The sequence below is a fragment of the Podarcis bocagei genome (assembly GCF_964188305.1).
Source record: "Podarcis bocagei genome assembly, chromosome: 9".
Lineage (NCBI taxonomy): Eukaryota > Metazoa > Chordata > Lepidosauria > Squamata > Lacertidae > Podarcis > Podarcis bocagei.
In genome coordinates, this window is record NC_138134.1 from 70,331,393 (window position 1) to 70,356,842 (window position 25,450).

The 25,450-nt window shown below is 45.6% G+C and overlaps 1 protein-coding gene across 1 annotated transcript in view; it reads right to left on the bottom strand.

Moving 5' to 3' along the window:
- Positions 1 to 25,450, bottom strand: part of SHROOM3 (shroom family member 3) — a 219,931-nt gene that overhangs the window by 165,298 nt on the left and 29,183 nt on the right. Inside the window, exon 2 of the mRNA XM_081206897.1 lies at positions 8,272 to 8,426. Coding sequence (XP_081063023.1) covers positions 8,272 to 8,426 — 155 coding nt within the window. The remainder of the gene's footprint in view (positions 1 to 8,271; positions 8,427 to 25,450) is intronic.

The following is a 25,450-nucleotide window of genomic DNA, read 5'->3' on the forward strand; positions in this document are numbered from 1 at the left end:
CATTTGAAAACGGTTGAAAACTTACTTCCAGGGTTTCGGCGTTTGAGAATCAAGGCCACTATACTAATATAGATAGATGATAGATAGATAGATAGATAGATAGATAGATAGATAGATAGATAGATAGATAGATGATAGATAGATAGATAGATAGATAGATAGATATAGATATATAATGTGTGAACACCATTATGTCCGTCATTGCACACAACTGCCACCAGATTTACATTGTGGATTTTCAAAACCCAGCCATAGAAAAGTGATCATGTGCACACTTCTCATTTGGCAGCTTTATATGTTTACCCAAGGATCTTCTGAATGAAGACTTTTTTGTCTTTAGGCTAACTAGCCAAAGGCTTTGAGATTCTATGTACCACAGCCTTTGTGACAGAAGTATTACAAATGGTTCCAACCAGACCCAACAATGTGAAGCCAATGCATCTAAAAGTTCACATTTAAAGCTTCCGGTCTGATGAAATGTCTCCGCAGCAGCACCCAAAGAGTGGGGGGGGGGGGAGAGAAGAAGATGATTAATACTGCACAAAACTAACTCGAGCAGAACATTAGCATCCGCTGCTGCGGCAAGCCCTACAAAGCTACGACTGGATTCATAATCACTGGAACCAAATCCATCTGCTAATTGATTTCATTCACAAAAGTGGGATTTAGTTGATTTACTTTCTTGGCACTCTGCGCCAAAACTCACATGAAGTGACATTAATGCCGCAGCAAAATTAAAGGGGGGGGGATTAGGTTAACATGGTTTGTGAACTATTATTCTGGCATCTTGCTTTTTTTGTAAAAATGCCAGATACTCTTGAGGCATAATCCATTAACTCCTGGTAATGAAAGAAGAAATGCTATACCTGACTGAAGAATGCTAAAAAGCAGCAGGAATCTTCCTTTTCCCCCTTTAACTCCTATGCAGTGGTACCTCGGGTTACATACGCTTCAGTTTACATACGCTTCAGGTTACAGACTCCGCTATCCCAGAAATAGTACCTTGAGTTAAGACCTTTGCTTCAGGATGAGAACAGAAATCGTGTGGCAGCAGCAGGAGGCCACATTAGCTAAAGTGGCACCTCGGGTTAAGAACAGTTTCAGGTTAAGAACGGACCTCCGGAACAAATTAAGTACTTAACCCGAGGTACCACTATATCAGGGGTAGGCAACCTAAAGCCCGGGGGCTGGATGCGGCCCAATCGCCTTCTAAATCCGGCCCACGAACGGTCCGGGAATCAGCGTATTTTTACATGAGTAGAATGTGGCCTTTTATTTAAAATGCATCTCTGGGTTATTTGTGGGGCATAGGAATTCAATCTTTTTTCCCCTCCAAAATATAGTCCAGCCCACCACATGGTCTGAGGGACGATGGATAGGCCCACGGCTGAAAAAGTTTGCTGACCCCGTCCTTCTCCAGGTGCCAATACTTATGTAGGCCAAAACAGCACCATCCATTCACAAGAGACTTGGGTGAACCTCCAGGTTTGCAGAAGTATGAGAGAAAACTCCAGAAAAGAAATCCTAAGCGATGAGGCGAGAAAACAGGAAGCCTGAACCAACTGCTCTAGGCACTGCAACATTTTGTTGCAGGGCACACTTTTCTAAAAACCATCTGCTTCAACAAATCCATCCTGCATCCATTTTAGGAAACAAATCCCCTGAACCCCGAAAGCTACAGGAGTGCCAGCTTGGACCCGCGACCGTGGGTAACCTGCTGCCTGCATGGCTCTGGCACTGAAATTTGTGAGTGCCTGGCCCCTTCATGGGGAATTTTGTGGGTGTTCGTGCGCCCGGGGTCCCAGGGAGTTGACACCTATGGAAAGCTACAATACCAAGAACGTGTGCAGAGGAGGGCAACTAAGATGATCAAGCACCTAGAAGCCAAGCCTTATGAGGAACGGTTGAAGGAGCCGGGTGTGTTTAGCCTGGAAAAGAGGCAAGTGAGAGGACAGCCATCTTCAAATATCTCAAGGGCTGTCACATGGAAGATGGAGCAAGCTTGTTTTCTCCTGCTCTAGAGGGTAGGACTCGAACCGACTTACAAGGACTAAATATGAGGAAGAACCCTCTGACAGTAAGAGCTGTTGGACAGTGGAACGGACTCCCTCAGAAGGTGGTGGGCTCTCCTTCCTTGGAGGTGTTTAAACAGAGGTTGGATGGCCATCTGTCATGGATGCTTTAAGTTGAGATTCCTGAATTGAAGGGGTTGGACTAGATGACCCCTGGGTCCCTTCCAGCTCTACACTCTATGATGGCATGTGTGCCTTTTGCCCGTTCTTTTGAACATGTCTGTACAGGGGGAGAGAAAGAGTTAATAGGTAGACCAATAGAAAAGCCAGAGGCGGAGCCTATCTGTTTATAAAAGGGCTTAGCCCGAGGTTTAGTTAGTTAGTTGGTTGGGAAAAGGCGGTTGGGAAAGCAGTTGGCAGACAGATGGAAATAGAGAGACAGTTAGTGCAGTTGGTTCTTGTGTGAGGGGAGGTAGAAGAGTTAGAGACAGAATAGAGTAAGACTAAAATAAGGGTAAAGGGTAACAGCGTTTCGAATGCATTTAAAGTTTATTTGTGTTTGCAATAAACTACAATCTTCATTGTTAACTTAAGAACCTGACTGAGACAAAGTGATTTACCGGGGGGACCTGGTTGGTGGCAGCGGATTAGTGGTATACGGGTCAATAGTTGGTGAGACGACCAGGGGCTCCGTACGAACGCCACAGTATGACTCTAAGAAAAAATGCGAGATGAATTCTCCTTGATATCTAATTTTATAAATGGGAGAATTGGGGCAGAGGCAGAGCGAAGTAGAGGTGCCCCCAGTCATGTGAGTTCTCCTGACTACAAGCTGAATTGGTATAGCCCAGACCAGACACAGGCTGACCACATGACTGTTCCTCCACAAGCCATAAATATTTGGTTTTTCAGGTAGTTATATATCCACCGCAGACGCGGGTGGCGCTATGGTCTAAACCTCTGAGCCTCTTGAACTTGCTGATCAGAAGGTTGGCGGTTCGAATCTCCAAGACGGGGTGAGCTCCTGTTGCTCTGTCCCAGCTCCTGCCAACCCAGCAGTTTGAAAGCACGCCAGTGCAAGTAGATAAATAGGTACCACTGCGGCGGGAAGGTAAATGGCGTTTCCGTGCACTCTGGTTTCCATCACAGTGTTCTGTTGTGCCAGAAGCGGTTTAGTCCTGCTGACCACACGACCCAGAAAGCTGTCTGTGGGCAAACGCTGGCTCCCTCGGCCTGAAAAGCGAGATGATCACCGCAACCCCAAAGTCGCCTTTGACTGGACTTAAACATCCAGGGGTCCTTTACCTTTACCTGAAGCTGTGTTAAGTTACTGCTTGGGAAATGGTCCTTCATTCAAAGTCCATTGAGATTCCCGCTCGCCCTGCTTTGCATGACTGCTGAAACAATGATAAAAATCTGTTCTCCCTCACGAGTTGCAGATTACAACACTGCTCTGCGGTGGCAACATGATCAGCACCAGAGGGGATTGGGGGCTGGGTAGCTGGATGCACATCGCTGCTTGTGGACCTTATATATATTTATCCCATCCATCAAATGGACGTCAGCCTTTGCCCCTATTCGTTTTTATCTACCATTTTTTTTGCATGCCTTCCAATAACTGTTGTGCACTTATGGTGATCTGAGAACTCACCTGAGTCAGCTTTGATTTCCCCCTTCGACAGAAACCGAGGTCCGGGAGTGACTTGTCAGCTATATTGCGGAAAGTTCATGTTCCCCTATCATAAAATGCATGGTGGAGGCCAAATGAACTGTACGGCAATAAATTAAACCAGTAGATGTAAAACAATATAATAAATGCACTGAAGGGTAGAAGGCAGGGTAATCTGAAAGAAAAGTCAGGCCACTGGGATTTTAAGTGTATGAGGATCATAGGCAGACTTACTAAGAGATGCTTATTTTTTCACAGCTAAACAGTATCAGTGAGCAGCACTGAGACAGGTAAACTCCTCATCAAACCAGAGCTCCTTACTAGAATTCAGGGGACACGGGTGGCGCTGTGGTCTAAACCACTGAGCCTCTTGGGTGTGCCAATCAGAAGATCGGCGGTTTGAATCCCCGTGACGGGGTGAGCTCCCGTTGCTCTGTCCCAGCTACTGCCAACCTAGCAGTTCGAAAGCACGCCAGGGCAAGTAGATAAATAGGTACTGCTGCAGCGGGAAGGTAAACAGAATTTCCGTGCGCTGCTCTGGTTTCCGTCATGGTGTTCCATTGAGCCAGAAGCGGTTTAGTCCTGCTGGCCACATGACCCGGAAAGCTCTCTCTGGACAAACACCGGTTCCCTTGGCCTGAAAGTAAGATGACCGCCGCAACCCCATAGTCGCCTTTAACACAACTTAATCGTCCAGGTGTCCTTTACCTTTAACTTTACTAGAATTCTACTCCCTCTGTGAATTTCTCCCTTACGTTTGCCAGATTATATATGCTGGTGAATTTTCATGAAGACTTAATTTTAATGCAAACTGATTGGAATATGGCAAACTGAAAGAAACCAAGATTGACAGATTGGACCCTCCCTAGCTTTTACTGGTGATCAATCCAGCATCCACGGTCTACTTATCGCACTACTCAGTGAACATGACGCAAGCATTTTTGTTTATACATGGAGGTTTATCTGTCTAGAAAGAGCCAACTCCCAAACCCGCAAAACACACTTCCGCTTTATTGCTTCTGTCTGAACATCAAATGCGAGGAAGTAACAAATGAATCTCATTGCATCCTGGCCAAAGTATCTTCTGTGAGAATAGAAGTTCAAGCGAGTTAAGGGCTTATTAAACCAACTGTTCTTTTGTGCATCATAGCCAGAATGTACTGAATGTAGGAAAGGTGTTTTGCTGTTATTTGTCAACGTACAGGATACCGTATTTTTCATTCTATAAGACGCACTTTTTCCCGTCCAAAAATTAAGGGGAAATGTGTGTGCGTCTTATGGAATGAATGCAGGCTCCATGGCTTCAGCGAAAGCAACGCAAAGCTTCCGAAGCGCAGCGGGAGCGCTCCCGCCGCTCCCCGGAGGCTTCACGTTGCTTTCGCTGAAGCCAGGAGAGCAAGAGGGATGAGTGCGCACTGACCCCTCTTGCTCTTCTGTCTTCGCTTTGCAGGAGAGGCGCTGCACAGCTTTCCTTCTCTGCACAGCACCCCTTCAGTGAAGCGGGAGGAGAAATGGAAGGGGCTTGTTTCTTGCTTGGCCGCACGCAGCCTCTCCGGAGCCTTCGTCCCCTGCCCGGGAGAGGCTGCACACGGCTATCCCATAATCCAGGACAGCCAGCGGGATCACTGCGCTGCAATCCAGCTGGCTGTCCTGGCTTCTGGGATTCAAAATATTTTTTTCTTGTTTTCCTCTTCCAAAAACTAGGCGCGTCTTGTGGTCTGGTGCGTCTTATAGAGCGAAAAATACGGCAACTGGCAATAACTTCTCAGGTCATATCCACCCCATGTGTTTAAAGCACAATCAAGCCCCTTTGATTGTCAAGCAGAATCCTGGGACCTGTAGTTTGCCGACACCACAGAGTCACAATTCCCAGCTCTCTGGACAAACAGCAACTCCCAGGATCCTCCAGGACTGTCAGAGTGGTATGATAGTGCTTTTATTTATAAATGAGTATGGGAAGAGTAATGCTGACCCAGGAAGTGAAGGGGTGTGCAACTGACCAATGAAAGCACATAAGCAAAAGCTGCTTCTTTTAGGGGAGAGGCCACAAACCAGTTAACAGGGCTAAAAGAGAATCTGGAAGGTGTCCCAGGCCCTGGAAATGGCTGCGCTGCTCAGGTGATGCTGATGGAATGCAAGCTGATTGTTCTCGCTGAAAGGAGTCAGCAAACCACTTGGGCTTGGCTAACATCAGCACTGAAACAGCATGCATTCTGTTTTGTTTTTGACCCGATTCTGACTCAGATAAGCCATTCTGTAAGCACAGTGTGCTCGGCAAGGCGAACAGCTCTGCCTCCACCTGCAGAACTCTTGCTATAAAGTGTAGGCGGGGAAAGGGAACTTAGATCTAAAAATAGACCAAATTAAAAGGGGGAAAGGGGGGACTGAGCCCCATGCGTGGCTTCTTTCTCATGGACTGCTAACCGCCGGTGATCAGGTCGTTAGAATCGGGGTGTGGACTGGGCGGGGGGGTGTCTTTTTTTTTCTATAAATGGAAGAAACTGAAGATGCACAGAGAGAGAAGCAACCGGTGTCACACAATCACAGAACCATAGAATAGTAGAGCTGTGGAAGAGACCCCAACAGCAGGGGAGAAATTAGGCTTTATTTCACCCGGGTCAATGACCCAGTTTGGAAACCCCAGAGCGTGGGGGTGCCATGGCCCCAGGCGCACATTTTTGAGTGGGCACAATCAGGTGACCCCATGACAGGCATGGAGCCCTGGCAGCTGAGGCGCAGTAGCAAGCAGGTTGGTCTAGTGGGCAGGTGGATGGAGGCAGAGGGCGAGGAGCCTACTGGAGGTGGGTTTCATTCATATTCCACACGGGCTCCATGTGCATCCCCCTGGTGTACCCCCCCCAACCCAGCTGCCCAGTCCATCAGGAGAAACAACATTTGCCACGCCCCGGGCACCGGCAACCCACACTATGCCACTGCCTCCCCATGCATTTAGATATGCACATACACATATAGGCTGGGAACCTCACTGGCACCCCTCTGGAGGCTTCACCTGGGGCAAAAAAATAATAATAATACCAGGCTAGCCCCCCTCCCCATAGCTATAACACTGCCAAGGGTCACCTAGTCCAACCCCATACTATGTGGGCATCTCAGCTAGATCATACATGACAGATGGCCATCCAACCTCTGCTTAAAAACCTCCACGGAAGGGATGTTGTGAATTAAGTACCAAGGAATTCATTTCAAAGATATGCTTCCTTGGGTGGCTGAGGTTTATAAGGAAATAATAAAGGTTTCAGCCTCAAGAACTCTGAGAACCTTGCCTTTTCTTCCTCAGTATGAATGGTATCGTTGGGAAACACCAGGTGAGGCATAAAACCCATCAAGATCTTCAGTCCACAAAGCTTACTCGTAAGTAAGTGACATACAGACAGTGGCGTAGCATGGGGGGTGCAGGGGGGGCCGGCCGCACCGGGCGCAACATCTGGGGGTTAGGGAAATCCACGGGTTAGGGGGCGCAAATCCACGGGTTAGGGGGCACAAATCCATGGGTTAGGGGGCGCAAATTACTTGCCTTGCCCCGGGTGCTGATAACCCACGCTACGCCACTGCATACAGAACACAGGCTTCCTTTTGAGAAAAGGTGCATAAGATCAAGCTTCTAAGGCTGCAGTCCTATGAACATCTACCATGGATTCGGTGAGGCTTACGTCTGAGTAAATACGCACAGGATCAGCTGCTGGGTTCTTCTTTTAATGCACCTCCACCCTCCACTTTGAAGGAGAATTCTTTTTCTCCCCAACAGCCTGGACCTTCTCAATACGTGCAGTATTGTTGAGGGACGCCAGGTAAGGAGGGGTAAAGCCAGTACAGCACATGGCATTTCTGCCTGCCGTAGCATCATTAAGTGGCCGGCCTGCCAAGACCCCGAGCAATGTTCAAGTGGTCCATCGAAAAAGCAAGTGTTGGAATCACTGCCATTATGTTTAGACTCATTCGCAGCTACAGTATCTGGATTGCATTTATGAAACAAAGAGGCTAGGTGAGCAACAGCGATCCCTAGGTATTTGATAGCCACATAATTTTAGCAAGTACCACAAGAACTGTGACAGAATTGCAATAGTATGTGTCAGGGAACTGCCATCAGCTCAGGGGCGAGAGGGGGAAAGGCGGATGGATTACAGAGAGCCCCCAAAGATCATGGGAAGCAGCACTTCCTCAGCGGAGGAAGGAGGCCACGCCTCTAGTGGGGAGGAGCTTCAGGGCTCGGAGGAAGCAAGGCGGTGCCAGGACACCTTGCCTGGGCAAAGCGGGGAGGAGAAAGGTCTTCCGTTACCCACGCCCTCCCTGCGCAGTAGGCTTCCGCGCAGAGAGGGGAGGCGCAGACTGGGCGTCAAGAAACTACTCTGCTGGGGAAGATTTAAGGACCGCCCACTCTCAGATTCTGCCAGTGAATGAGCAAGACATGGAATAGAGGCGCTCTGAATTGTAAAGGTTTTTAGCACCAATAATAAAGCTTTAGAAAGACCAGTGAGGCATCTTGCCTGATTGCTCTTGAGCAACCACCTTGATACCCATTACAGTACGCAACAACCCTTTGCACCTCCATCGTGGCTTACGCTTACCTACCTGCGGACAAGCAGTTTCAATTTCTTGCATGAGCCTTTCACTAAGGAGATGGCTTTCTGCCTGGAACTGCTGAGCTCCACCTCGTTGATGTTCACCACTTCATCCCCAGGCTGCAGCTGAGAGTTCAATAAATCTGCTTTCCCTCCTTCTTCAATCTAGATTGGGGGTGGGGGCGGGGGCACAAGGAGAGAAACAGAACAATGGTTTCAACAGGATTGCTTTTTGCCACACACTCCTTCCTCCCACCCTAGAGAAATTAATGAAATTGTTGTGGACGTTCAAATTTATTTCTACATGCCTCACGAATATAAAGTTGATGTTCTCAGCCCTGCTGAAAGTTGACTCAGTTCTCAGCCCCAAAGCTCTTGCAAGATTTCCAGAAACAATATTTCCACAGCCTCCTTTGGCAGGTTCCCCCTACCCTTGGACTCAGTTGTTCCTACTGTTAGGAAGCACAAATCTCACAGGGAATTCTATCTGTCACCAGATCCTAATACAGTATTGTTGGGTTCCAGTTGTGCTTCTTTTGTTTCAGTACTTAAGAAATATCAAGAGATGGCGCAATGTATCTGCCAAGTTGAATTGTTCTATCCAGTTTAACAATTTTCTTTCTTTCTTTCTTTCTTTCTTTCTCTCTTTCTCTCTCTCTCTCTCTCTCTCTCTCTCTCTCTTTCTTTCTTTCTTTCTTTCTTTCTCAGAACCGTTTGTTTGCAAGGAAACAGCCTGAACCTTGAAACCAAAAGTCAACAAGACACAGAAATCAGAATGTGCCAGGACTCCTCAGCTTGGTGCTTCTGGCCTGAAGTGGAACAAAACTTCCTGAAACATATGTGATGTGGCCTGCCAGACTGTGGCCGGTATTTTAGAACCAAGCTGTACGATCACAAGAGTCATGTGGTACGACTTTTTGTTGGGCTGTGCCAATTCAAACTGCAGGTGGGGGAAACTGCAAGGAGAAATCTGCAGGCAGATTAAGTGACATTGCGTCAAGGAGGCATTATCCCCCGTCTTCCATTGCATTTTGACATCACTTTACTTATTGAAAAAAGTCCAATTTGGGGAAAGTGGGTTTGTTGAGTAAGGCTTCCCAATCAACTATAATTACACATTCTGAATTTGCTGGTATGTGACTGAATTGCACAAGAAAATTGTAATGGTCCAAAAGCACTCTTTGATAATACTTACTTTATTTTATTAAATTTGTATACTACCCTTCATCTGAAGATCTTGGGGTGCTTCACAGCATAAAAAGGCAAAATAAAAACACAAAATATATAATAGAAACAAGAGCAAGAACAAAACAAAAGAATAACTCCCCCCCAAAAAAAAATTAAACACACATACTTAAAAGGGTAAAGGATGTCTGTCAGTCAAAGGCCTGGTTGAAGAGAAACATTCTCACCTGGTGCCTAAAGGTGTATAATTAAGGCGCCAGGCGAACCTCCCTGGGGAGAGCATTCCACAGACGGGGAGCCACTGCAGAAAAGACCCTGTTCTTGTGTTGCCATCCTCTGGACCTCTTGCAGAGGAAGCACACAAAGAAGGGCCTCAGACGATGATCACACGGTCTAGGTTGGTTCATATGTTTATGAGGTGTTATATATGTTTATAACAGTGTGTTAAGTTGTGGGCGAACATATCAGACGACACAGCAATTCTTCAAACAGCTCTTCCTTATTCTGAGGCCAGAACTGAAACTGAGCTGAAGGGCTCAGTCAGCCTGCTTATATAGAGCTCCAATACCTTGTTACTGTAACAACTTTCAAAAACTATCCAATCACTGAACGTCACTTTTGATCCTTCATTTGCATACAAACTATCCAATCAAGATGAATTTTAACAGGGAGAAATGTAAAGTATTGCACTTGGGGGGGGGGAAATGAGAGGCACAAATACAAGATGGGGGACACCTGGCTTGAGAGCAGTACATGTGAAAAGGATCTAGGAGTCTTGGTTGACCACAAACCTGACATGAGCCAACAGTGTGACGCGGCAGCTAAAAAAGCCAATGCAATTCTGGGCTGCATCAATAGGAGTATAGCATCTAGATCAAGGGAAGTAATAGTGCCACTGTATTCTGCTCTGGTCAGACCTCACCTGGAGTACTGTGTCCAGTTCTGGGCACCACAGTTCAAGAAGGACACTGACAAACTGGAACGTGTCCAGAGGAGGGCAACCCAAATGGTCAAAGGCCTGGAAACGATGCCTTATGAGGAACGGCTAAGGGAGCTGGGCATGTTTAGCCTGGAGAAGAGGAGGTTAAGGGGTGATATGATAGCCATGTTCAAATATATAAAAGGATGTCACATAGAGGAGGGAGAAAGGTTGTTTTCTGCTGCTCCAGAGAAGCGGACACAGAGCAATGGATCCAAACTACAAGAAAGAAGATTCCACCTAAACATTAGGAAGAACTTCCTGACAGTAAGAGCTGTTCGACAGTGGAATTTGCTGCCAAGGAGTGTGGTGGAGTCTCCTACTTTGGAGGTCTTTAAGCAGAGGCTTGACAACCATATGTCAGGAGTGCTCTGAAGGTGTTTCCTGCTTGGCAGGGGGTTGGACTTGATGGCCCTTGTGGTCTCTTCCAACTCTATGATTCTATGATTCTATGATTCAATCACTGAACGTCACTTTCGATCCTTCATTTGCATAACTATCTATAGTATCCCCCTGCTGACCCAGGGTGAGAACTTCAGTACATAACACAGTGAGCTTGAGAAGTTCCACACATTACATAAGAAAGCTGTGCATCAATATATTGCTTCAGTTTGGCTCCTATGCGTATACTGTATAAACCAGTTTTCTTTATCCACCTGGATAAAAATACAGTGGTACCTCGGGTTAAGTACTTAATTCGTTCCAGAGGTCCGTTCTTAACCTGAAACTGTTCTTAACCTGAAGCACCACTTTAGCTAATGGGGCCTCCTGCTGCTGCCATGCTGCAGGAGCACGATTTCTGTTCTCATCCTGAAGCAAAGTTCTTAACCTGAGGTACTATTTCTGGGTTAGCGGAGTCTGTAACCTGAAGCGTATGTAACCCGAAGCGTATGTAACCACTGTATATAGTAAAGTTGAAGCTAGCCTGTCAAGCTGGTTGATCTACTCCTGTGCTTTTTATTATTAACAATCAATCAATCAATCAATCAATCGGCTTTTTAGTGATGTCTCAAGGCAAACAAACATAAAATCAGCTAAAAAGAGTTTTGAAAATAGTAAAGGTTTCTGGTATTTGGGGGACTTTAAGGAGACACTCACCTGCTGATTGCAGTGACCTATAGGATATATACAGTGGTGCCTTGCAAGACAAAATTAATCCGTTCCGCGAGTCTCTTCGTCTAGCGGTTTTTTCGTCTTGCGAAGCAACCCTATTAGCGGCTTAGCGGCTTAGCGCTATTAGCGGTTTAGCGGCTATTAAAGGCTTAGCGGCTATTAAAGGCTTAGCGGATTAGCGGCTAAAAGGCTATTAGCGGCTTAGCGGCTTAGAAAAAGGGGGGGAAGCGGGGGGAAATCGGAACACTCGCAAGACGTTTTCGTCTTGCAAAGCAAGCCCATAGGGAAAATCGTCTTGCGAAGCAGCTCAAAAACGGAAAACCCTTTCGTCTAGCGGGTTTTCCATCTTGTGAGGCATTCGTCTTGCGGGGCACCACTGTAAGGGATATGTTGTGTTAAAGATCACCAAGGGCTAGGGCTGAAGCTGAGCTGAAGTGATTTCACTCAAAATTAGATCACCCTGTGGGTTTTCGACAGCATCTTTGAGCTTCCAGTGCACTGCAGTTTAAACAGGGCCATATTCTGAAAATAAACCTGGAAGAAGTATTTACATTTAGGGTGTGGTGTCAACCCAAAGACAACAGCAGTGCTCCGATTCAGCAAGTGACGTCATAATATACACAACTCTACCTTCAGCCAACGTCACCATGATTGCAAAGGCAAACAAAAGCCCAGCGGGAGACACCACCTATTTCACCAAGCACCTGTTTCAACAGACAGACTGGGAAACAGTGAAACCAGGAAACATGAAACGCAGCACGCCAACATGAGACCTTGCCAGGAAAGAAAAGTAAAGAGTCAGGATTGGTCGTTTGATCTCAGGGAGCAAGACTGGGGATACTGTCCAAGTGGCCAAGAGAAGGAAGTCTATTCTAGCCTTTGAATCATAGAATCATAGAGTTGGAAGAGACCACAAGGGCCATCGAGTCCAACCCCCTGCCAAGCAGGAAACACCATCAGAGCACTCCTGACATGTGGTTGTCAAGCCTCTGCTTAAAGACCTCCAAAGAAGGAGACTCCACCACACTCCTTGGCAGCAAATTCCACTGTCGAACAGCTCTTACTGTCAGGAAGTTCTTCCTAATGTTTAGGTGGAATCTTCTTTCTTGTAGTTTGAATCCATTGCTCCGTGTCCGCTTCTCTGGAGCAGCAGAAAACAACCTTTCTCCCTCCTCTATGTGACATCCTTTTATATATTTGAACATGGCTATCATATCACCCCTTAACCTCCTCTTCTCCAGGCTAAACATGCCCAGCTCCCTTAGCCGTTCCTCATAAGGCATCGTTTCCAGGCCTTTGACCATTTTGGTTGCCCTCCTCTGGACACGTTCCAGTTTGTCAGTGTCCTTCTTGAATTGTGGTGCCCAGAACTGGACACAGTACTCCAGGTGAGGTCTGACCAGAGCAGAATACAGTGGCACTATTACTTCCCTTGATCTAGATGCTATACTCCTATTGAGTCAGGATTGGTCGTTTGATCTCAGGGTACCAAGACTGGGGATACTGTCCAAGTGGCCAAGAGAAGGAAGTCTATTCTAGCCTTTGGGATCTAGGTGAACATTAGCTTAAAAACCCGTGAATCCCACAGGCTCCTAAGTAACCAGGGCAATCCAGGGAAGCATCCAGAACTGATCACTGGATGTGAGAGATGCAAATTTAAATTCCTACTCTGTGTCAGATGGCGGGTGTTGGGTACAGGTCTACAATAACTCACAAGGTGTCCATGAAGTTAACTCTTTATTCAAAGAAACAAAACATCTCAGGGCTGGTGAGCACAGCAATTCAACTTCATGGTGAGTTCTGGCACCTATTTTTCTTGGAAAAAAGCACTGGTGGGAATGAGTTCCGTACTTTAACTATAAGAGCATTCATTGTTTTAAACAAGAACTACAGAGTTGACTGAGCAAGTGCAGAGAGGGCAAGCTGAAGGAAATAGCTCAGTGGATATATTTTGAAGCCCACACTGCAAAGGAGGTGGTGATATCGGCGCACTTGAAGGAGGCCTCAGAACATCTGGAGTACCACTAGATGCTAAAACAAAAGTCTGTACCAAAAGTTTCCACTTATCCCCAATGTGGATACAGTAATATCTGTTAACAGTTGTCTGCATTGTGTTTTCTGCAGATACACTGTGGTAAGGTAAGGAGACAGTGACATAAAATGATTTAGCTATTATATATTGTTGTTTAGTCGTCTAGTCGTGTCTGACTCTTCGTGATCCCCTGGACCAGAGCATGCCAGGCACTCCTGTCTTCCACTGCCTCCCACAGTTTGGTCAGGCTCATGTTTGTAGCTTCGAGAACACTGTCCAACCACCTCGTCCTCTGTCGTCCCCTTCTCCTTGTAACCTCCATCTTTCCCAACATCAGGGTCTTTTCCAGGGAGTCTTCTCTTCTCATGAGGTGGCCAAAGTCTTGGAGCCTCAACTTCAGGATCTTTCCTTCCAGTGAGCACTCAGGACTGATTTCCTTCAGAATTGATAGGTTTGATCTTCTTGCAGTCCATGGGACTCTCAAGAGTCTCCTCCAGCACCATAATTCAAAAGTATCAATTCTTCAGCAATCAGCCTTCTTTATGGTCCAGCTCTCACTTCCATTCATCACTACTGGGAAAACCATAGCTTTTACTATATGGACCTTTGTTGGCAAGGTGATGTCTCTGCTTTTTAAGATGCTGTCTAGGTTTGTCATTGCGCTATTATATATACAAATGTGCAAATGAGATATTATCTATTTGGATTTTTTTGCTAAGTATTATATAGCAGTCATTGGAAGCTACTTCATAAGGATTTGGACTATTTGTCCACCTAATTCAGTACTGTCTACTTTGACTAGCAGCAGATCTCCAGGATTTCAGAGAAGGGATCCTCTAGGTCCCACCTGGAGATGCCAGGGTTTGGACTGGGGGACCTTCTACATGCCAGGCCGATGCTGTGTATTATGAGGAACAGCCTCATAAATGCAACGAGATGGGAAAGGCAACCTATAATTTCTGCATACCTTGAAATTTTGAAAGGAAATCTGATCTGGAAGGAAGGAGTACTGAGGGCCACAGCAACTGCCCTGCTCTTCTCCAAGATAATTGTGGCAAAACAGCTAGCACAAATGAACTGCTGGTGCTGATAATACACTATTCTGCAGGATAAAAAAATAAAATCAAACTAAGATAATGAGAGAGCGACTTGTGTGGTTGCATGAAAAAGTTGCAGATTTATATTTGAGTTTCTCTCACAGTGATCATGAAGACTAGAAACCTGCTAGAAAACAAAATTTGCTGCCGGCATCAAAGGAGTAAACGGGATTGCACTTCCTTATCTGACTCCTTGTGGCGACTCTGAATTCTTAATCCAATAGCAGAAAGAAGGCTTAGCCCTTAAGTTGATTTTCCACCTGCATGAGCAGAGGCATTGCTGGCTCCACGAGAGATTTCTATTTAGGAAGCAAAGAGAAGCTCCTTCTCTTCATCTCCATACTAAACAAAGATTGAGCTATAAATATGAAAACAAGGAAAGCCTCAAATGTTGAAGCAGCATTTCTTGCTCAATGACCAGGTAAGGTAATATATGTATTAACTCTGCTAAGACAATCAAACTGCCGCAGCAGCATGACACAAATTCTATATTTAGTAACTGATATGAAATTAAATATATTTGAATATATTTTGCTCCTGCTAGTCACAAGGAGCAGCAAATAGCTCTATAGGGCATCAGATTTCCCCACCAGAAATCTGGCCTGGCATCTGCATTCCGTATCAACACCAATTTTTGCCTGGCCTTTGAAAAGACACAGTCAAGGTGTTTGGACACAGTGGAAGACAATGCAGTTCTAGGAAGAGGCGGATTTGGAGAGGCGTGACAGGTTCAGTCGCCCTGGGTGCAGAGTCTGGGGGTGCCACAAGGGGGCTCTGCAACTATGAGCTGGAATGGAAGGCGGGGAGGACCAAATTTGGGTGCTGCGCAGGGCGCTGCTAAAATGTGAAACCTCAAGGTCTGCCACTGCGTCAGGCCTGGAAAATGTCAAGGAGGGCTGACTGAGTTCAGGCCCTGTAACCTTGGGCAAAAAGACTCTTTAAGGTGGCAGTGCCACAGCTGCATTCTCTTCCATTGTCTCCATTTAAATTGCATTTTAACCCGTATTTTAAATTGGTCCCCCCCCCCCCGTTATGTTTTTATTGTAATTTTACTGGTGTTAGCTGCCCTTCCAGCTGGGGAAGGTGGGGTTTTATTTTATTTTATTATTTTATTTATTTATTTATTTATTTATTTTATTACCTTGCAATGCAGATTTGAAAAAAAGAAGACAACAGATGGGATAGTTGGGACTTTGCTTGCTGCAACAGTCCCCCCCCCCCCCGACTTGTCCTGAACATTTTTCACGCCCAGCCAACCATCTGGCCTGGATCCATCAAAACCCTACAGCCATCAGGATTAGCCAACACGTCCCCTGTGAATTTGCCTAACGGCCATCACCACATCTAATGACTGCAAGTGTTATGTATTCAGTGGTCTGTGTTTGCCTGCGCTTGAGTTTGGACTCTGAGCCCCTGTGTTCCGATTCGATGCATGATATCCAATCACAGAACATTTCAGGATTTGGGCCTCTGCCATTGGCCCTTGAACTCTGAGTTATGATTCGCAGCTTGGAAGTTTAGACAGCCAATCACGATGGGAGTGGGAGTGGCCCAGGCCTTCAGAAATGTATATAAGCAGTTGCTTTGTCCAGTTCTGTGAGTTCAATAAAGGTTCTTGATGTTATCACTGTGTCATGCCTCGTGGGAGCCCACCTACACTTCAGCAAGTTGCCTGAATTAATCCCACCCCAGATAAGCACATCAGGGTTGGTCAGCCAACCATCCTGGGACTCTGAACTTCTGTCAGCACTGGCATTGAGGGACAGCTTTCTCCACCATGCCTGAGAGCAGCAAGCTAGCTTAGGGGGCACCAAGCGGTTGAGTGGCACACACAGCTCTGCCCTCCAGCAGAGAGGGGCAGCTGGTGGCCCTGCCACTGGGGCTCCCTGGCCCCTCCCCAAGAGCCACGGCCTGAGCCACCCTGCCTAATGGAAGGTTCAGCTCTATTGCTGAAACTTCTTCTTTGAGAGCCAGTGTGGTGTAGTGGTTAAGACCGGTAGTCTCATAATCTGGTGAACCGGGTTCACGTCTCCTCTCCTCCATATGCAGCTGCTGGGTGACCTTGGGCTAGTCACACTTCTGTGAAGTCTCTCAGCCCCACTCACCTCACAGAGTGTTTGTTGTGGGGCAGGAAGGGAAAGGAGATTGTTGGCCGCTTTGAGACTCCTTAGGGTAGTGATAAAGCGGGATATCAAATCCAAACTCCTCCTCCTTCTTCTTTGCCCTCTGCCAGCCTTCTTCATCTACTCTTTAATTTGAATTCAGCCTGATCTTTTATTTCCCTTCTCTTCCCTCCCCCTCCCCTTTTACAAAGATCACCCGCTCTGAGACCCCACAGCAAATTCTCCCCTGGTCTCCTCGCTGGCCCAAGTAGGACCAATTCAGCCAGCTAGCCCTGGGGATTATCTAATGCTTATTTCCCCCAAATTGATTTTTTATTTTAATTTTTATTCATGTTTTTATACTGTATTTTATGCTGCTTTTATAATTAAGTGTTTTAAATTTGTTGTTAGTCGCCCTGAGCCCGGTTTTTGAATCGGGAAGGGCGGGGTATAAATAAAAATTATTATTATTATTATTATTACTCTGCAACAGTCTGCCTCCCAGCGACTTCTGAAGCAGCCGCATTAGCAAAATGGCCCCAGTGGTTACACTGTGCAAACATTTGTGGGTTTAAATAGAATTTTTAATCTGATAAATGGATCTGGTTGTACTTTTTATAGAGTAGCTGCAGCTCAACAGCATTCCGCAACAGTTGCTGCTTGGATAGGCAGTTTGGGCACCGTCACCAAAATACAGAACAGGGAGATTCGCAGAGTTAACAACAAACGTACCATATTTTTTGCTCTATAAGACTCACTTTTTCTCTCCTAAAAAGTAAGGGGAAATGTGTGTGCGTCTTATGGAGCGAATGCAGGCTGCGCAGCTATCCCAGAAGCCAGAACAGCAAGAGGGATTGCTGCTTTCACTGTGCAGCGATCCCTCTTGTTGTTATGGCTTCTGAGATTCAGAATATTTTTTTTTCTTGTTTTCCTCCTTTAAAAACTAGATGTGTCTTATGGTCTGGTGCGTCTTAAAGAGTGGGAAATACGGTATTTAAAATGGTAGAAGGAAACTGCACTGTAGGGACACAGCTGCTGTGCTTAGCTTCCTGGGAGCAGTATCACTGCTGCTTAAGGCAAGAGGTGAAGGGGAATCCACAAACGCCAGTAGGGGCACCATATTGTTTCTGCCAGGGCACCCACATTAACCTCCCTCATGCTTCATCTCCTCCCTCCCATTAAGAGGTATAAATGGTGGGAGTGTAGTAAAATTTTAAAAAATTGGGAAATGATATACAATGAGTTGAAGAAAATGTTCCAATTAACATTTGTAAAAAAGCCTGAAGCTTTCTTGTTAAGGATTGTAGGAAAAGACCTGCCAAGGAAATTAAAAAACATTTCCATGTACGCAACAACGGCGGCAAGAGTCTTAATAGCTCAAGGATTGAAGAATGAAGAAATCCTGACTAAAGAAATGTGGCAAGAGAAATTGGTGGACTATGTGGAATTGGCGGAATTGACACATAAACTACAGGACAAGGATAACTGTGATTTTAAAGAATGGGAACCTTTTACGAAGTATTTAAAGAAGCAACAAAATGAACTGGACTCCTTGGCAGGTGTTGAATAAACACTCACAAATTCTTTATTGGTAACATAGCAAAGTAAAGGGACCCCTGACCATTTGGTCCAGTTGTGACCGACTCTGGGGTTGCGGCGCTCATCTCGCTTTACTGGCCGAGGGAGCCGGCGTGCAGCTTCCAGGTCTTGTGGCCAGCATGACTAAGCCACTTCTGGAGAACCAGAGCAGCACACGGAAACGCCGTTTACCTTCCCGCCGGAGCAGTACCTATTTACCGTATTTTTCGCTCTATAACACGCACCCGACCATAACACGCACGTAGTTTTTAGAGGAGGAAAATCCGTAGGCATGCCACCCGTAGGCATTCCCTCCATAACACGCACAAACATTTCCCCTTACTTTCTAGGAGGAAAAAAGTGAGTGTTATGGTGCAAAAAATACGGTATTTACTTGCTTTTGACGTGCTTTTGAACTGCTAGGTTGGCAGGAATTGGTAACATACAGATAGATAAATTGAGGATCTTTACAATTTTATAACATGCAGAGAATAACATGTGCTGAGAAACCAGAGAGAGGAGCTGAGGGAAGTCTTGGGGAGGCGTGGGAGGGTGGGTTTTTTCTTTTTTATGGGGGAGGGGGGGAAATGTGGATGATGTATTTTTGATAAACTGTTATGTTGAAATCCCTAATAAAAAATATTTTAAAACAGGTATACAGCGGTACCTCAGGTTACATACGCTTCAGGTTACATACGCTTCAGGTTACAGACTCTGCTAACGCAGAAATAGTACCTCGGGTTAAGAACTTTGCTTCAGGATAAGAACAGAAATCGTGCTCCGGCAGCGCGGCGGCAGCAGGAGGCCCCATTAGCTAAAGTGGTGCTTCAGGTTAAGAACTGTTTCAGGTTAAGAACGGACCTCCGGAACGAATTAAGTTCTTAACCCAAGGTACCACTGTAAATTCCACTGCCAGAGAGCTAGGAGGCTCTGTCCCACTAGTTGAGCCATTTCTAGAAAAGGGGATCCCTAGAATCTTCACAAACGGCAAACTAGGAACCAAACAAGGACCAGAAAGTAGGGACTGGGACTGTTATATAGGGACAGCAACCCTGGATCCAACCTCACTGGAGCCGCCATTTGTAAGGCCAACCACAACTCAGGCGTGCTGGCTCTGCTCTTGACATCTCTTGTATTTGGGTGTGTGCATTCCATGTCCCTTCTCAAAACAAACAGAGGCCACCTTCCAAAGGGCAATACTTCTGTTTCCACAAACTCAAGAGGCCTTTGGGCTTGCATTTCTCAAAGACCAGTCCTGTCTCTCCTTGTTCCCATCCTTTGCAGATTTCCCCCCCAAAAAAAAATTTATTGGTTTTCCAAATTTTTAACAAACATAAAAGAAAACATTACACTATTAAAAAGACAAACAAACAAACATGTATCCTAACTGTTAAAATCCCAATTTAGTTATTATTGTTAAGTGACTTCCTCAGATCCCCCCAAACTGAGTTTCCATAGATCTCATTGTAGCAGTTTTCCAATATCCACTTTCAAATAAATTTAACTTATTCAAATTACCACCTTAATATATTTTCATAATGTTTTCAATCCATAATGTTATAAAATTCCACATATTTTACTCCTAGGCCATGCTGGTGCTTACAAGTAGTTCTACTTAGTATATTATATTAGAATATCTAGCTAAATAGTCCTTAAATTTCTTCCAATCTTCTTGATGTTCCTCCTCTTTCTGATCGTGGATTCTTCCAGTCAGGTCGGCCAGCTCCAAAAAGTCCATCATCTTCATCTGGCATTCCTCCACTGTTGGTATTTCTTGTAGTTTCCAATTTTTGGCTAACAAAATTCTTGCTGCAGTTGTGGCATACAAAAACAATCTAATGTCTTTTTTGGGCAGTTCCATCCTTTGCATAGAGATAAATGGCAGCCACTCGCCTCTCCGCCCCAGCTTTTATCAGCTTTTTGAGTCAATTCAGTAGCATGAAAATTCCCCCACCACCGTTTACTTGCATGCGGTATCAGGACTGTTCTTAAAAGGCACAGGAGGAAGGGCAAGGAAAGGGGAAGCTTTTGTCCCACAAGCTCCTTTCAAAAGGGAAGGGAATCCGGTTGCGTTATGGCAAGGAGAGAACAAAATTCATGCGGCATGCTCAAGAAGTACTTTGGACCCCAGCCAAAGCTCCCTATTGCCGGGCAATGGAGTATATAGCACATGGGTGTGGTGAATCTATCAATTCCCATTTCGTTCCAGCCTAAAGTTCAGTTCCCCACATGCCCATATCCAGTGAATAAAAACACACACACAAAGATTCGTCAGCTTTTTAAAGCATGTTCCTTCTAATATTCACATACAGTATACATATTTTTGCAAAGCAATTTCCCCTGAAATAATGCATGTCTGCATGTTATTTTCAGTAATAAATGCACATTTAACCTTGGTACATTTGCATTTTTGCACACATTGCTTGGTTGGAGAATCATAGAATCACAAGATTCAGAGAAGAGTGTATTTCGATGGTTGGCTGTGTTTTGGTTCCCGCATTGTTTCAGAAAGTGTGAATTAGGGCAGGGTCACCAATGAATTTGAACTCAGTTGAATTTCTCCTCCATCTCTTAACAGATCTGGGCCTTCTGGGGTAGGAGACAATGCATTCCATACCACAAAAATCCACAGGGCAAGATATTATATAAAGAACAGATGCAATCCTCTTGAACACTTACTTGGGAGTAAGCATCCTTAATCTCAATGGGGCTTGTTTCTCAACAAGCATGCATAGGATCACGTGCCACCAGGACTTTGGCAAAGCCTTAGAAAGAAGCTGAACAAAGAGGTAATAAACTTTCAGTGTCCCCCATTCAAAGCAGGACTTCAACCTAACTGCATCAGCCTCATAAACGCTGCTTGGTGGCAAAGGTCATTGCCACCAGCCATTTCAGTCCTAAAATGATGCTTTAATGCCAACGACCATCGCTGTCACACATACGATGCTGTCCATAAAACGCTTGCCTTTTATGAGGCACACACGTGGCCTTTTAGCATCAATGGGAATTGACGGGACGTGGGATGAGGCAGGCGTATGACCGCAAGCGCAGGAGCTTTGGCTTTGTAAAATCTGCCAAATAAACCCGGGAAATTGTCTCCTTTTGTCCATCTTAGATCAGCAGTGTGTACCCATAAGGAGCGCACAAGCCACTCAAGCCAGGTTGTAAAACCACACAGCAATGCTAATGGCAAAGCACCTCTAATTATTTTGAATAAGTTCTGGATGGGGAAGTAACATGCAGAACTTTGCAAACAGGGCCATAGCTGGTGAGCTCACTGGAATCCAATTTTTTTAAAAAGTGGGCTCTGTTTTGTTACCTTCAGAACACATCTGCACAAGGTATTTAAAGAACCATTGTACCACTTAATCGGTCATGGTTTCCCCCAAAGAACCCACAGCACTGTAGATTGTTCAGGGAGCTGAGCCCTGTTCTCCTCCCAGAGCTACAATTCCCAAAATTCCCCAGGAAGAGGGATTGATGGTTAAATCACCCTGTGAACTGTAGCTCTGCGCGGGGATTAGGAGGTCAAACTACAGTACCCATGGTGCTTTAGGGGAAGCCATGGCTGCTAAAGTGGTATAATAGTGCTTTAAATGTGTGGTGCAGATGGCCTTAGGGCATAGCTGTCAACTTACAGATTTGAAAATAAGGGACCAGCAGCCAAAATAAGGGACCTGCAGTCTCACCTGTTCCAGGCACTCCAGTCTTCCTGTCCTCCTGCAGTCTGGTCAAACTCATGCTGGTAGCTTAGAGAACACTGTCCAACCAACTTTGTAACCAGAGGTTCAACTAAATAGAATCTGAATCACATACACCACAAGGCCTATGCAGCCTCAACTTAAGATGGCTCCCCGGCCTGGCTTTGCACTGCAAAGTTTGCAGCAGCACGTGCAACAAAATGGCATCCAGCATTCAAAACCCCCCTCAGCTTGCATTAACTAGCCACACACACACAGCCTCCCCCCCTCCCACAAGATCTCCTTTCCTTTTCCCCCACCATGTGCCCCCGCTCCAGACAGACCTTTTCGCCGGCAAGGGTGAGTGGGCAGTTGATGACGTATCCATCCGATTCTGATCCGAGCACTCAGCACAGGTATGTTCAACTTCTGAGCCCTTCTGAGCCAAAGGCAGAAAGCCCAGCCACCCAAACGAAGCCTCAAGGAAAACCACCGTCACCTCTCCGCTGGGAAGCGCTGAGCAAAGGCGAGTCCCCAGGGAACGCAGCCGATTTGATCAGCACAAGGCATGCAAGCTCCACCCCCCCAGTCGTTCTTAGACTTCTTATTGGGTGAGCAACACAGCCAAGCAACACAGTTGGAGCCTCCCTCCTCCCTGGCCGGGAGGGAGGGAGGGAGAGGAGCTGCTTCCTTTGAAATTTAAGGGACATCATTTAAGGGACATTTAAGGAACATCCATCAATAAGGGACAGCAGCAGGACATGGCGCTGGAATAAGGGACTGTCCCTTCAAATAAGGGACACTTGACAGCTATGCCTTAGGGACATAAGAAGTTGTCATACAAGTGGCCAAACTATTCGTCCATCTAGCCTACGGGTCAGCAAACTTTTTCAGCAGGGGGCCGGTCCACTGTCCCTCAGACCTTGTGTGGGGCCAGATTATATGGAGGGGGGGAATGAACAAATTCCTATGCCCCATAAATAACTCAGAAATGCATTTTAAATAAAAGCACACATTCTACTCATGTAAAAACACACTGATTCCCAGACTGTCCAGGGGCTGGATTTAGAAGGCGAGGGGCTGGATTTAGAAGGCGGGGGGCTGGATCCGGCCCCCGGGCCTTAGTTTGCCTACCCCTGATCTAGTCCAACATTGTCCCCTCTGACTGGCAGCTGCTTCCCTGCATCTCGTTATTACCACCTGCTACCTGAACCTCTTGCTCACTGGAAGGACAGATCGTGAAGCTGAGGCTCCAGTACTTTGGCCACCTCATGAGAAGAGAAGACTCCCTGGAAAAGACCCTGATGTTGGGAAAGATGGAGGGCACAAGGAGAAGGGGACGACAGAGGACGAGATGGTTGGACAGTGTTCTCGAAGCTACAAACATGAGTCTGACCAAACTGTGGGAGGCAGTGGAAGACAGGAGTGCCTGGCGTGCTCTGGTCCATGGGGTCACGAAGAGTCGGACACGACTAAATGACTAAACAACAACAACAACCTGAACCTCTTATGTGGTGATGCCAGCGATTTGTACCTATGATATTCTGCCTGCGAAGCCAGGTCTTTCTCTCCCAAGCCCCAAATAACGTTTTATATCTGCATGCTTGTTTACCTTGTAATACAAGCAGGTGCCCCTTTCAATTATTTCCTTTCACGCATTGCATTCTAGACATTCGATTCACCCACTTGGTGGCCATGGCATAAGGAAATGTGGCAATTCACACACAAAAAAGCAGAAAACTGCAATGGTGGACCTCGACAGAAAACAGTTTAAAGAACTAACCCCCTATGCGTGTCTTTTATCGTAACCATATATCACGAATGTGGCATCCGATGAAAAACTGTTTCCACGTCGATTGTTATGGTAACATGAGCACATCCAAGTTGGATATGAACATAAGAAATACCTGGTTTTGCCAAATCCAAATCATTGTCATTTGTGATGCATGTATTACTATCCACACATAGATAATCGTGCACAATAGTCATTATTGCACAGTTTAGTGCAGATTTGAAATATTGTTGCTCATCTAGCCTTCCTTTCCAATGTATCTTGCATTTATCTCAATATTTCAAAAACTAGGGCCTGTTCAGAACACATATCGGCAGCAATGGATTTGCCATCTGCTTATTTATTTTAACAAATAGGAGGAAAAAACCACAGATTTTTATGGTACCCCTAGGCCTCAGAAATTTGCCAGGTGATTCCAGCTGATGCCAAACATGGTGAGCAAAATTGCCTACCTTCCAGTTACAACTCAAATGACAACTGGCCGTTTTTCAAAATAAAATGATATGTATCCAGACTTCTTGAGAGATGGTCATTGCTAGCTAATGGATCGGTGAATCATTCGGGGCGATCTTCAATCCTGTTTGCTCCTGCAACACGCTAGCCTTTGCTCTGTAGGCTTTCCAAGAGGCAACAGGTAGTTTAAAGGAGGAGGAAAATCCTATTAAGGGCCCCTTGGCTTCACGAAAGCTTACGTTTATTCTATGCATAGATAATTTCTATGCGGGAGATTATGTCACCCTCATCAATTATTGGCTTCACCTGCAGTTCATTCCACAAATTCCATTCTGACACATGACCAGTTGATGCAAACTTAGCCACTTTTGGGTTCTGGTGGTTATCATGGTGATACAAAGCCATGGGATTTCGTTAACTCTGCGGCAGCTCCTATCTCTTATTCTTCCCTCAGCAACCTCCTTCCCCAAAGCGTACAAAACTCTGCCAACAACGCTTATCAATGTGTTAACATTTGCTCTGCAGCATAATTGCAAAAAAGTATTTGCCAAAGGGAACAGAAAGCATATTCAATATAATGCTTCCCATGGATAAGAATTATGCTAGGGAACAATGGCTAGGTCCAGAGATCATGCAGGTCAGGCCAGTACTGGAGACACCAGACTTGGAGGAGGGGAGGGAAAGAACTAAGCATACATAATAACTCTGCACTTCCAGTTTCATTTTTTGCCGGGATCTTAGGAAGGTTGTTAGCTTCTGATTTGGGGCAGGATAGAATGAAGTATTTTAAAATAGGCCATGCTGATTGCATGGAACCCTGAACAGAAGTGCTTCATCATACCCTCCAACATTTCTCTGATGAAAATAGGGCTGTCCTACTCCAATAATAATAATAATAATAATAATAATAATAATAATTATTATTATTATTATTATTATTATTATTATTATTATTATTATTATTATTATTATTTATACCCTGCCCATCTGACTGGGCTCCCCTAGCCACTCCGGGCAGCTTCCATCATATATAAAAACATAATGGAACATTTTAAAAAACTTCCCTATACAGGGCTGCCTTCAGAAGGTTTGGGGATCGGATAACTCCATACCCTCCAACACTTCTCTAATGGAAATAGGAAAGTCCTAACGAAAAGCGGGACATTTTGGGATCAAAT